This window comes from Egretta garzetta, unplaced genomic scaffold (assembly GCF_000687185.1).
Source record: "Egretta garzetta isolate BGI_Z169 unplaced genomic scaffold, ASM68718v1 scaffold486, whole genome shotgun sequence".
Taxonomy (NCBI): domain Eukaryota; kingdom Metazoa; phylum Chordata; class Aves; order Pelecaniformes; family Ardeidae; genus Egretta; species Egretta garzetta.
Genome location: NW_009260126.1, coordinates 1,741,953 through 1,753,719, shown reverse-complemented (window position 1 = coordinate 1,753,719; position 11,767 = coordinate 1,741,953). Strand labels below are relative to the sequence as shown.

At 39.7% G+C, this 11,767-nt stretch overlaps 1 protein-coding gene across 7 annotated transcripts in view; it reads left to right on the top strand.

The window, feature by feature from the left end:
• The first annotated feature begins 47 nt into the window (after positions 1–47).
• Positions 48–11,767, top strand: part of CACUL1 (CDK2 associated cullin domain 1) — a 50,994-nt gene continuing 39,274 nt past the window's right edge. For 2 of the 7 annotated variants that reach the window (XR_004842353.1, XM_035896892.1), the window contains exons 1-3: positions 455–885; positions 4,948–5,074; positions 9,638–9,740. Coding sequence is in view for 6 of the 7 variants with exons in the window: in XM_035896892.1 (XP_035752785.1) it covers positions 783–885; positions 4,948–5,074; positions 9,638–9,740 (333 nt within the window). In the remaining variant the exon portion in view is untranslated. Of the gene's footprint in view, positions 104–454; positions 886–3,433; positions 4,108–4,947; positions 5,075–9,637; positions 9,741–11,767 lie in introns of those variants that run through there. The other 5 variants (XM_035896889.1, XM_035896891.1, XM_035896887.1 and 2 more) reach the window with 5 other exon arrangements.

Sequence of the window (11,767 nt, the reverse complement as noted above, 5' to 3'; positions counted from 1 at the left end):
GGCTTCTCGAGGCGAAAGCAGGCGGGTTAAAGCGCCTCGGAGGAGGCAGTAGCCTTTCTTGCGCGCACCCCAGCCTCTGTGGCCGCTCTCCTGTCAGAGCAAGGTGAGGCGGTAGGTCTGGCTGTAGAACTGGGAGGGCGAGCGTAGGTAGGGTTTTCAGCCCTACAGAGGCACTCTATCCCTTTTCCTGAGGCTTTTAGCTCAGGTCGTGTTTTCCTAAAGGCTTTTTCTTTCTGACTGAAAAATCCCCAAGAGGGGTCTGAAGCCTTTTTGTGATTGCTGACACGGTGGGGCAGTGATGTGTGCTATACTGGAAGGGATGTATGCCTGTAAAGGCCTCATGAGAACTTCAGAAGTAGTATTTACCCCCCCGAAATAGTTCCAAAATATCTTTTGCGTGTAGCTTTTAACAGAAGTGGCAACTTTTTCTGTTGTTTTGCTGAGATAAGGCTGAGGGTAGGGAAGATTTTTTTTTTTGTTTTTGTTTTTCATTTCAATTCTTCTTTTGTTTCCAAAAGTCACACCTCTAGCTAAAATGTGCCCTTTTCTCTAATGGCTATTGGAAAACTTGGATTTAGCTAGTTAAAAGTATACCTGGAAGTGTAACCCTGTAACCTCCCTGATGAAATTTTGATGGGAAATGCACCTTTCTTATTTCATCTCCTCCCCCTTTCCCCAGTGCCAGCTCACCTGTCCAGCTCCTCAGCAGCTCAGCTCCAGAGCTGATCAGAAGCTCGAAGTTCAGGCTTCTGGATCCCTGCTTCTCTGGTGGCCTGGGTTTCATGGCTCTAGGCACATTGCCAAGGCTGACTGCTTTGAAGTTGAAGCTCCCAGACTCTATGAGCTCTCTGGTTCTTTGCCTGCCTTGCTTGTCAGGGCTTCCAGGTACCTTGGGGTGGTTTGTAAATACTTGAGACAGTTGAAATGAAATGTCATTCGGCCTTGCTAAACTAAGCTCTCGAATTTCCAGTCCGGAAATTCAGAGTCATAGTTTTTCCTTCTATTTCAGAATGAAAATGGTTTTCAAGCTGGATCTTCACTAAATGGGAAGGTGACTTTCCAGCTAATCTACAATTTATGTCTGAGGGGGAGAAGTGGCTGTGTGTGGTTTTGCTTAGGGTGTGGTTTTTGAGTTCTTGTTTTCACTTCTCCAGCACTGGAATCCCAACACAGTATCTGTCCTACTGCCATTAAGTATTGTTTTAAAGAAAATTAATATTCCTGTAAAAGACACAATTCTCTGAGCTAAGTTCATTAGAATTTTTCTACACCTTTGTGTTGTGGATAGTTTTGACGGTATGTGTATATGAACAGAACAAGTCCAGTAGTATGGTCTGAGAAAGTACAGGAGCTGAGTTGGGATACTGCCTCTTCTAATCTTGGCGCTGGCAGAGGACCTCATTTGTAGAAAAAGGGAGACTGGTCACTTTTTATGTACAATGAAAAGGGAGATGGTGTGTGCTAAATCCCTTTCTGCCTGCTCTCTTAGGAATGGCAGAACACGGGTAGAGAAGTCGATTGTCAGTGTTAGGCTTGGTAGGTTCTGTTCTCTGCTGCATGAAGTTCTTGCAGTTGAATGAGCAAGGACTCATGCCTTGCTTGCTTCTTGATGCAGAGGCTTAGTATTAGGTTGTCCTACAGGTGACCTTCAAAAACGCAGGTGATGTATGGTTTCCAACAATCCTATGATAATTTGTAGTGTCTCTGACATTCCTTCCCTTCCGATTCTTTACTCCAAAACAAAACAATCCAATGCCTGTGTTCCAATATGTAATTACTTACAGTGTGTTGGTTTTGTTCATGTTCTTAGTTGCAGATTGAAGCTGTCTGGTGGGCCTTTGTTGGTCTAATTTAGCTGGCAGAATAATGGAGGAATAAGGTTAGATGGAATAATTTTTAAAGTCTTTTGCAGGGGCCAAATCCAGTTCTCCTTCCTTGAGATTTTGGTGAGACTGAGAACGAAAACCAGGTCTAACAATGTGTAGTTCATTTAGTAGCTTTTCTTCTAGTTAAAGCAACTTAAGAAAATTTTCCATGTTGTGGTAAACTTACAACTAAATCTTTATTTACAGTTGATCAGTTTCAGTCATAGTTATGGATTTATATAGCAGTAGTGTTATGAAAAATATTTTTCAAAGGCCATAAGGGAGAAAATAAGAGTAAGAACTTTTAATATTTAATACTTCAATCTAAACTCTTCTGTACTAGTAACTGCAGTATATCTGAATTGTGGAGAAAATGAAGAATTTTCCTTTTTGGGTTTTTTTTTCATCCTTTTCAAGGATTATTATAAATGTGTGTGACCCCAGTCCCATTGAGGATGGGCACATGTGGCTGTGAGCGTTGGCATTTCCATTAAATCTGTTGATTACACTGTTGCATAATGTAGTTCAGTGCGGTGTACATGCATTGCTGTGTAGGCAAATTGTCTGATGAAGAAAAAGTTTAACATTACTTTTACTAACCAGTCTTAACACAGACTGAGAAACATGTAATAAAAATAGAATAGAATTGGAAGCAACTACAGGGCAGACTCATAAACTTGCTAATGTATGCGTGTCGGGGAGGGGGTATAGCAAAATCTATTGCGTAAACAGTGCGCATGGCAGTGGAGAAAAAGGAAAGCGTAGAGCCACAGCAGTAGCTACAAGTCTGTAGATAAGTCTCAGACATCTGCTTGAAGAGTTTGTACACTTTGACAAAATATTTTAGGATTGCAGGTTGCCTTGCTAATTAAGCAGAAAAGCTTTGTATATGTCACTTCGTGACATGAAATAAAGCTTCTGCAGGATGCCTAGCTACTTTGATTTTTATTGTTGAAATAAATGACAGATAATTGTCAGACCAATGTCTGCTTACTTGACAGTAGGTTGGATGACCTGTCCCACTCTGCCCCCTGCTTTTTTAGCTGTAGTTTTAAAAGAAGCATGTTTTTAATACGTGAACATAGTAAATGTTTGAGTATGCAGGTGTGATTTTTTTCATTGAAATCTTAAATCAAGACTTGGTCTAGTATTTATGCTGACTTCAGAAAACATTAAACTGTGCAATAGGGCACTTCTGTTGAGACTCATCTTTTTTGGGGTAACAAAGTGAAATACAAATGCTCAAACTGTGCTACTGAGTGTAGGCATGAATGGTAAAGCTACTATGTGGAAGCTGCTTCTGAGAACACCTGCCCAGAGCCTGGGTTCTAGGGGGGATGAGAACTCAAGCAAGTCATTACAAGGCAGATGAACGAGGGATGAATTTGCTGCAAGGCCAGTGCTGTGCTGTTCCTGACTGCATGGATGCTTTTACATGGTGGGGCTGACTTGCTGGACATGTTAACCTATATCCTGGTAGTTGTGACCCAGACCTTTAACCCTTATCACCTTGTTAGCGAACGGTGTTTTGCTTTGTGATTGCAGGCCTGAGTGTTGGGACAGCATCCTGCAGCGTTTGGTGGTGGTGAGCCATTCACTAACCAGACACGTACTATGTTAACTAGATCTGTTTCTGCAACAAGCATGAAGCAAAAGTGAACCAATGGCTAGTTGGTTGAAGAGGGGGCTAAGAGTACTGCGTTAACATTCACTAAGCAAGGTTTCTGTCTGAAATACCCTAAAAAGACACATATGAGGAATCTCTAATACCTGCTCTTACAGATCAGCATTCAAACATTTTCTGTCTCATGCCTCTCTTTATTCCACATTCTCTTTATACTGTTCTTTTTCTCATGATAACTGTTAACTGTTTTGCCTGTATTTCCCTAGAATTGTTCTTCATAATGCTGCAAAAAGTGACTTACCCAGCTCCTTCAGCCCCTTGTGAAAATGACATTTCAGGGATCTTGTTCCTCAAACCCAGCAGTGAATCTGCCTTTACACATGCATTTAAAATGCAGCCCTATTCAAAGTATTTCTTTTCAGTGCAGTGTCTAAACTGGATTGTTTGGGACGGGAACTATCTTTATTCTCTGTTCCATGTAGCCCAGACCCACATGTGGATTTCCTGGACTGGATAGTTTTGATATGAAGTGTACCCTGTGCTGTTACTTACTGAGGGCTTTGTTTTGAGTGGCTGCTGTGAAGCTATGGTGGTGTGACAAGCCAGCAAGGTAGTCCTGTGAGTACATCTCTGAAGGGAAGGTACTAGCCCTTCTACTGCGGCTGCTATTGGAACTGAGCCATGTGTGGTTAGTCCAGAAATCCTCCCTGAAAAGAAAGTGTTGAAAACTCTTCTGTGTCTGTGAAGGCACACTGAGTGGCTTGCGCAAGAGGGTGCATTTGGGAAGCTCAGGAGGAAAATCAGGGAGTGATGGGGAGCAGTAATTTAAATGTCTCCTATTCTTCCCTGTGTTGATTCTTATCTGGAAAAGGAATATTATTGTGCTTGCTAGAGGGGGAATTGTAATATGGATCCAAAATGTTGCCTGGGAGCCTAACTGCAATTGAAGGCAGAGGGAATTGCATCAGCTTTTAGGCCAAGGGTCTGGTCCAACCTGAGACTTGTAAGATTAATATATCTAATACATCTGCCTCGATGTCTTGGCCAAAGCTTATTCTCCTGCATGTGAGGATCCAGCATTAGTTGTTGATTCTGGACTCCCACAAAGTCACATAATTTATTAATCTAAACTAACTACTGAACTATTCCTTTTTTTTAAAAAAAAATTATTATATTATCATGCTAGAACTCCCAGGAGTTTGTTTTTCCCTGCTACTTGGGCTTGTAAGAAGCATCCAAGCATTGATTTGGTAGGTTTTCTGATTTTTATTTTCTGTAACTGAAAAGGTACAAATTCAAGTCTGGGCTTTTAGTTTTAGATGAGGTTACCTTAGTGGAAGTGAACCGTTCCCATTGTTTTGGGCCAGCTTATTGATATGGTCTGAAATTGCAGAGCATTCACTTGCTTCTAATCTTTTAGTTAAAGTTACTAAATGTAGTTTTGTCTTTTTCTTGTAGTAATGAATGTTATAACAATTGAAGACTATAAGAGCACATATTGGCCAAAGTTGGACAGTGCCATAGATCAGCTTTTAACTCAGAGTCCTGGTGACTACATCCCTATCTCCTATGAACAAATATACAGGTAAGGAAATTAAACTTCAAAGTGCTACATGACTTTTTTTTTTTTCTTTAAAGTTAAATTTTTGTTTTATCTTGCAGCTTACACATATGTCATATTTTGCATTTATGAGGAGGAAGATGGGAAGGTTATGTGAAGTATAGTATTGTTCAAATAGCTGGAATGAGTGAATAATAGATACATATCTTGACATCCCATGTTAACAGGAGTAAATGCTAAAGAAGTAAAATGCCTAAGTGCTGAAAACACTGACGTTAAAGTCAGCTCCTCCACAGTTGCTTAGTGTAATATATTAAGTGTATTAAAGTCTCAAGATCCTTTTCCTCAAAGGGGAAGAAGAGACTGTCATGGTAGGCAATTGACTTAATGTTTCAAAAGGCTTCTTTGTTATGTGTAATAGGAACCGATTTGGTGCAGTAGAGGTGCAGAAGTAAATGGAAGCAACTGGTGCCAAGGTCCATCTGTATAAATTGTCACTTGTGTGTTTTGCGTCAGGTGGATTTGGACCGATTTCTGCCTTGCTCAGCCATCTCTCGCTGCATGTGCAGTTAGAGGTTGTCTGAAGGACTGCCACAAGGTTCAGTCCTTTATATCTCCATTCTTGTCTGGAGAACATTTTATTTGTACCTGGCCTGGAGCTGCCGTTTACTTTGCTTTAAAAGGGATCTAGTCACACCAGAACTGCCCTGCGGACTAAGCTAGTGCCGAGCAGTGGGGATGGTAGGGAATTTGCTTCAAAACCACACTACTGCTCCAAGCCAGACTGCTAAATGCTTTAGAGTCCTGGCAGTTTCTTAGGAGATTGGCAAAAATGGAGATTTTTGTTCTGTAGGTGACAGGTACCAGGGTGTTAGTAAATAGGATAGAAACTGGATAGCTACTGCTATGTTTACTGGCCAAGATGCCATTAAAACTACTGGCCTTTGTCAGCAACAGAACTGGTAGTACTGCTATCCTGCTTTTCTTGACCACAGTGTTGCACTCTATGAAATAACACTGGCAGCAGAGTCACCAATTGCCATTTTTAGAGGCTTTCAGCTCTGTCTCCTGCCTGCTTGCTCTTAGCTGCTTTGTCTCTCCAGTTTGAAACTTTGGATTAGGGAACCAGATCCAAGGCGTTAGTCTTTCCTCTTAACTCCAGTTAAAAGCTTTAATAAACTTCCTCTTTCCTCTCTCAACTTTTGGAACTGCTGTAATAGGACTCGGACATCATCATGTGTATAAAAAATTGAGATGGTCAATTTGAATTGAGAGACATTTTGCAGCTTTAGTGTAAGCAATCAAAATCCTTTTCCTAGCTTGAAATCCCCAGTGTTCAAACAGGTGTCAGTAAGAGTTAAGCCAACATCTCTCTATAGTAATCTCTGATAAGGAGTGCAAAACTAATGCTTTAATACCTAGAGTAGATCTAGACCTAGTTATGGTTTTCAGATGACTGCAGTTCATCTTTGTCATCTCTTTGCTGCTCAAAAGTTTTATTTATTAAAGGAATAATGGGTTTTAAGTTTCTGGTAGGTAGCCCTCACATATCAGGGTGACAATTGATGCAGTATTTTAATGATGTGCGGATATCTCTTGCATGTGTTTTACCAAAACAAAAGATTGTCTGTAGTTTAGTGTTACTGATAAAGCTAGTGTGTCAGTGTAAGTTTTCTTTCAAAAATCATATCTGTGGATGTAAATACTCTGACACTGCCTCATCCAACCAAGAGGGTTTTTTATTTATTTTAGAGAGTGTCCCTTTGCTTGTCTTATAATCTAGACAACATAGACTGAGGATGGAAGAAAAACTGCTTTTTTGTTGAATTTAATGATGATGCTGGCTTGGAGTATTACAGTATTAGCAGACTTGAGGTTTCGATCCTCTCTGCTTCCCTAGACTAGTTCTTTAGTCTGAGTATGGTGTGTTTTCTGAAGTGGTTCAAACAGCTACATATCTCTTATATTTTTTTACAGTGAAACTGAGCTGAAAATACAGTGGTCTTTTTGATCGTCTTTGTGCTGACTAAAGGAATCAAGGTTTCCATAATGCAAACTCAAAATGTATTATTAGATACCCAAACTACTATATTTGACATGATCAGTGATAACTGTAGGTATCTACTCCACAGCAGTGAAAGCTAGGAGGTAACTTCAAAGGTGTGTATGCAGATATTTACAATGGATCGATTTACCCATAAGGTATCAAAGTGTGATTAGTGGTTGCTTTTATCTTTGAGTCCAAAGCCTGCCTGTGTGTAGTCACTTCCTATTAAAAGGGTTAAGTATATTGAGAGAGAGATGTGAAGGAAACTTTGAGGTGAGGACAATGTGAACAGCGAAGTGGTACTTCTGGCAACTGATACGACTGCCTCCCGGGTACAATGCAATCAGATCGCTGTTCTTCAAGACAACTTACAGATCTCAGCTCTTCATCCCTCTCAACAACTGCTTGCCTTCTAATGTCCTGCTCGTGTCTTCCTTTTCCTAAGATGCTTGGTTATGCTGAAGGACTAACAAGTTGCTGACTTCTTTTGGGTAATAGCAGGGCAAGGATGTTTCACAGAATCAGCCCGCAATCAGGAACTGAAAACAGGATCTAAAAATGGGGAAGGAACCTCTAAATAGAAGTGTTTGAATAAAATGTAAACACGCTCTGCACGTACATATGAGGCTTGGTGTTTGACTACAGAATGTGTTGCAGGAGTAGGTATAGCAATATTGTATGTAGTACTAAGTAGATGCATACTTTAGAATTCAGTTTAGTTAACGTCATTGCAAATGAAGTGGTCAACTTGTGGAAGTGTCTATATACTGGTTAGTTATGGAGCAAACAAACATACAACCATTTGCTGTTGCTACCTAGCTGGCTGGTTTGTAAGACATCACAAGATTCAGTCTGGCTTTTCTGATCAGTGTTTCTCTCTGATCCAAATTAAGCGGGTATTTTTGCTACTACTGCATCATACCAACATGTCTTTTGCACTTGCTTGTTCCAAAATAGGACCTATTTGTATACTTCATGTGAAAGAAACAGGACGACTTTGACCGTTATTTAAATAATATCAAACTAGACATACTCAATTATTTTCAAAATATAACAGGAGAGGTGTGGAATGTCTTTTGGTTTTTAAGAAGTAGCGTGGTTTGCCAAATGAGAAGATTTTGCATAGGGGTGAATGTTATATTTTTGGTGCTTTTGAAATTGTCAAAGAGTATAAATACAAACTTCTAAAAGGTAAAGGAGTGTTAAATCTATTACTGATAATTCACTTGTAAATCAAGTATCTTCAAATAATGCAAAGTCTTCCAGAAGACTTTGAGAGTGGCAGTTATTGAATGAGAGCACTGTCTTGGCCCCTGAAAGCTTGGAGTTGGTGCCTAGCCTTTCACTTGCATTGTAAAATTCCAGTACCCCATATTCTACAGTTGTTTTAATCCCATTTTTGCAGTTTGTCTACCTTCTCAGTAGAGAATTGGAATGCCAGAGTTCCCTTAGAGACACAGTGTTGCTGTACCTATTAAAAACCTGCAGAATTCAAGTCTGGGATCTGGACCTTGATGGAAATAGTCTGTGCATGTCCTAAGGAGCAGCCTCTGGCCTAAATTGCACACTGTCGCAGTACTCTGCGCAGCAGGATGGAGGGAGAGGGGAGCAGGACAGAGGCACGGGGAGGAGATTTGGCTTGCCCGGAGTATCAGGTGAAGGCTTTCTTGTGTCTCTTGATTTTTGGCAGCTAGCTTTCAAATGCTGACTTCAAAGCACTCAGGAGGGGTAAAAGCTGCTTGGTGCAGATAATGTTGGTGTTAGTTCTGACAATGATGACTACTTTAACTTCTTGCTCAAAATAATATATGTATTTGTGTTACAACTATTGTAAATGTTTTCAATACATAGCCTTATTTTGCAGATATGCTATATTGCAGTATGAGAACAGTAAAGTGTTCTTAAAAAACAAAGGTAACACTGAAGACTGAAGTTAATACAGCCAAGCCATGGAATGGAGAATTCAAGTTTTGTTGTTCTTTCTCTGCGTCTTGCTTTATTATAAAAATGTGGGATTTTCTTAGAGTTTAAGTAACAAAGGATGGAGTAACGCGCTTGGGTCTGTAATTTTAGACCTTTTGCCATTTCTTTTTAAAATGCTAGCACGGTTTTGGTGCAACTTCTGTGACTGCTTGTCAGTGTTGCCCTTCTTTTAATAAGGGTTTTGCCCTAGAATATGTGTACAGTCATTAAACCTGCTTATTTTAATGGAGACTTCATTCACATAGGAGAGACAAAAGCCAGAAATAGGAGTGTGCTGCTGAGAGCATTATCCTGGCTGTTTTGAAGTGCACTGTTAAGAGAACTCCTTGTAAGTTACAGTGAGGTTAGGGAGGGGGAATGGGATGGACCACACTGGGGCTCCCAGGGGAGATTTAAGAGCCTGCTGGAGGTCATTCCAAGCTATGGGCTGTTCAGCAATCATTCAGTTAACTCTATTATCCTCTAAATCAAGACTTGAACAAAATATTTTGAAGTCTGTTACCCTTCATTGCAAACTGTTGTAAGTTCATTGTTTGTTCCTATATTTGTTTCTGCAGTTGTGTGTATAAATGTGTATGCCAGCAGCATTCGGAACAGATGTATAGTGACCTAATAAAAAAGATAACTAACCACTTAGAGAGAGTCTCAAAGGAGCTGCAGGTAAGAAGCTGCACAATCTAATTCTGTCTTTCCTGGGATCTGTGATTATATCAGAGCAGCATGTAGATGGCCCATGGAGGGGATTGCCATTAAGAGTGATTTACACTAGCTTACTAAATTGTGGACTACTTCATTAACTAACTGTGTGTCAGACAGGGTACTAGATCCAATTGTATGGCACTGATTAGCCGTAGAGATCCAAACCACGTGCAGAGCAGTGGCTAAACTTGAATATGTAATATAGAATCAAAGACTAGAGAACGGGAAATCTACAGTATGATCTAGGATGTAAATGCTTCAGTCAAACATGATCTGTGCATGTGACGTGAATGTCTACCATTGCTGTGTTTATCTAAATGGTTTATGGTTGTTGTGCATCACAAGCAGTACAAAAGGGAAAATCTAAAGGAAATAATTAAAGTAATTAAATATGAATTGTGACATATAAATTAGGTATTGTTGTATATGAAAGTGTTGTGCTACGGTTTATTCTGCATTTTTCTTGCCTATCTCTAGATGTCAGTGGTTTACAGGAGTCCTAATACAGTTTGTATATCCGTGTCCTTCTCTGCATCTTATTTGTGCATCCATGTTTGTTTTCATGTGTGTTCCTTGTTGAAAATTCCTTTTGGACTAGAATCTTCAGACATGTTCTTGAAATTGTCACCGCTGTAGCAGCAACGCTATTTTACCTTCCTACAGCTTTTGTCACTTCCATAACTGATTTTTGAGTTCTGTGCTGACTTGAGGTGCATGAAGTAGAGACACCAAATACAAAGTAACCTGAAACAACTGCAGCTCCTTCAGTGCTTCTGACAACTGATAACTAATTTGTCAGTCGAAAGCAGTCTTACTACTTTTAACTACATCAGGTACTTCTGGCTAAACGTGCATTCCCATCAATATATTTAGCACTGTGATTGCTCTGATGTCCTTCTCATTTCACTCTTTTACTCTTGTTGCTTTACTTACAAAGAAAATCAACCACCCTGCATTTAATGGGCACGGTCTTTGGGGCAATCTTGGCTATAAACAGCTAGGTTGTCTTGAGCTAGGTTCTTTGCTGCTTTTTGCTTTTACAATTTCTTTTTCCCTTGTGGAAAGACAGTCTCACTGTTTTGTAGAAACTGCTTAGAGTAGGTGGAAATAGTATTTAAAATAAAGCCTGTCCTTGGTTCTGCAGAGCTGGTGCAGCCTGCACATTTTTCTTCTGATTGTGAGAACTATGAATCATTGCAGCTGTACAGGTTTGGCCAGTTCTTCTGATACATCCCATGGTAGTGTACTGTCTTACTTTGCTTTGAATTTGGGAATACCCCAAATTCTTTACTCTATGGTAGTCCTTGATTGTTTCCTATGAAGTTCCAAAACTGACTGAGGCGGCTGCTTTTAAAGTTTGCTTTAGCACATATGTGCATGAAATGCTTCTGCCTAAAACCAAGGCTGCCTTCTGAACATAAGCTGTTGAAAGAATAATTGAGACAACTATTTAATGCAATCTTTGTCTTGCAAAAGTTTCCTTATGTAGGTTAGACACACCTTGTGGCAGGTGGCAAGAGGACTGTAATATAACATGATATCATCTTTGAGTGTATTATGTGAGTTTTGTCTGATGCAAACATGACTTTGCTTTTGGATGGTAAATCCATCTTTTTGAGCTGCTTGAAGTAAAATTCATGTGCCTTAGAAAATTGTCCTGTAAAGAAACTGTTTTAACTGTGGGTTGTGAAATTTACTCTTACAAAATACTTTACTACAATGCATTTTATTATCCTGATACGTCTTTGATCTTAATACATTTTGGTGACACTCAATTACTTGGATTTTACATTCAAAATGTGGTGTTAGATTTTTACCCTAAAAAGAACAAATTACTTTGTAAACGCTGATCACTTGGAGGCTTCTGGTTCACGCAGGCAAACAATAAAAAAAGCTATATATGTCAAGCCTTTTAATGCACAGTATGTGATGTTTTGCCTTCTCTGACATAAACTCATTCCACCTGCCAACAGCATTTAATCTATTTG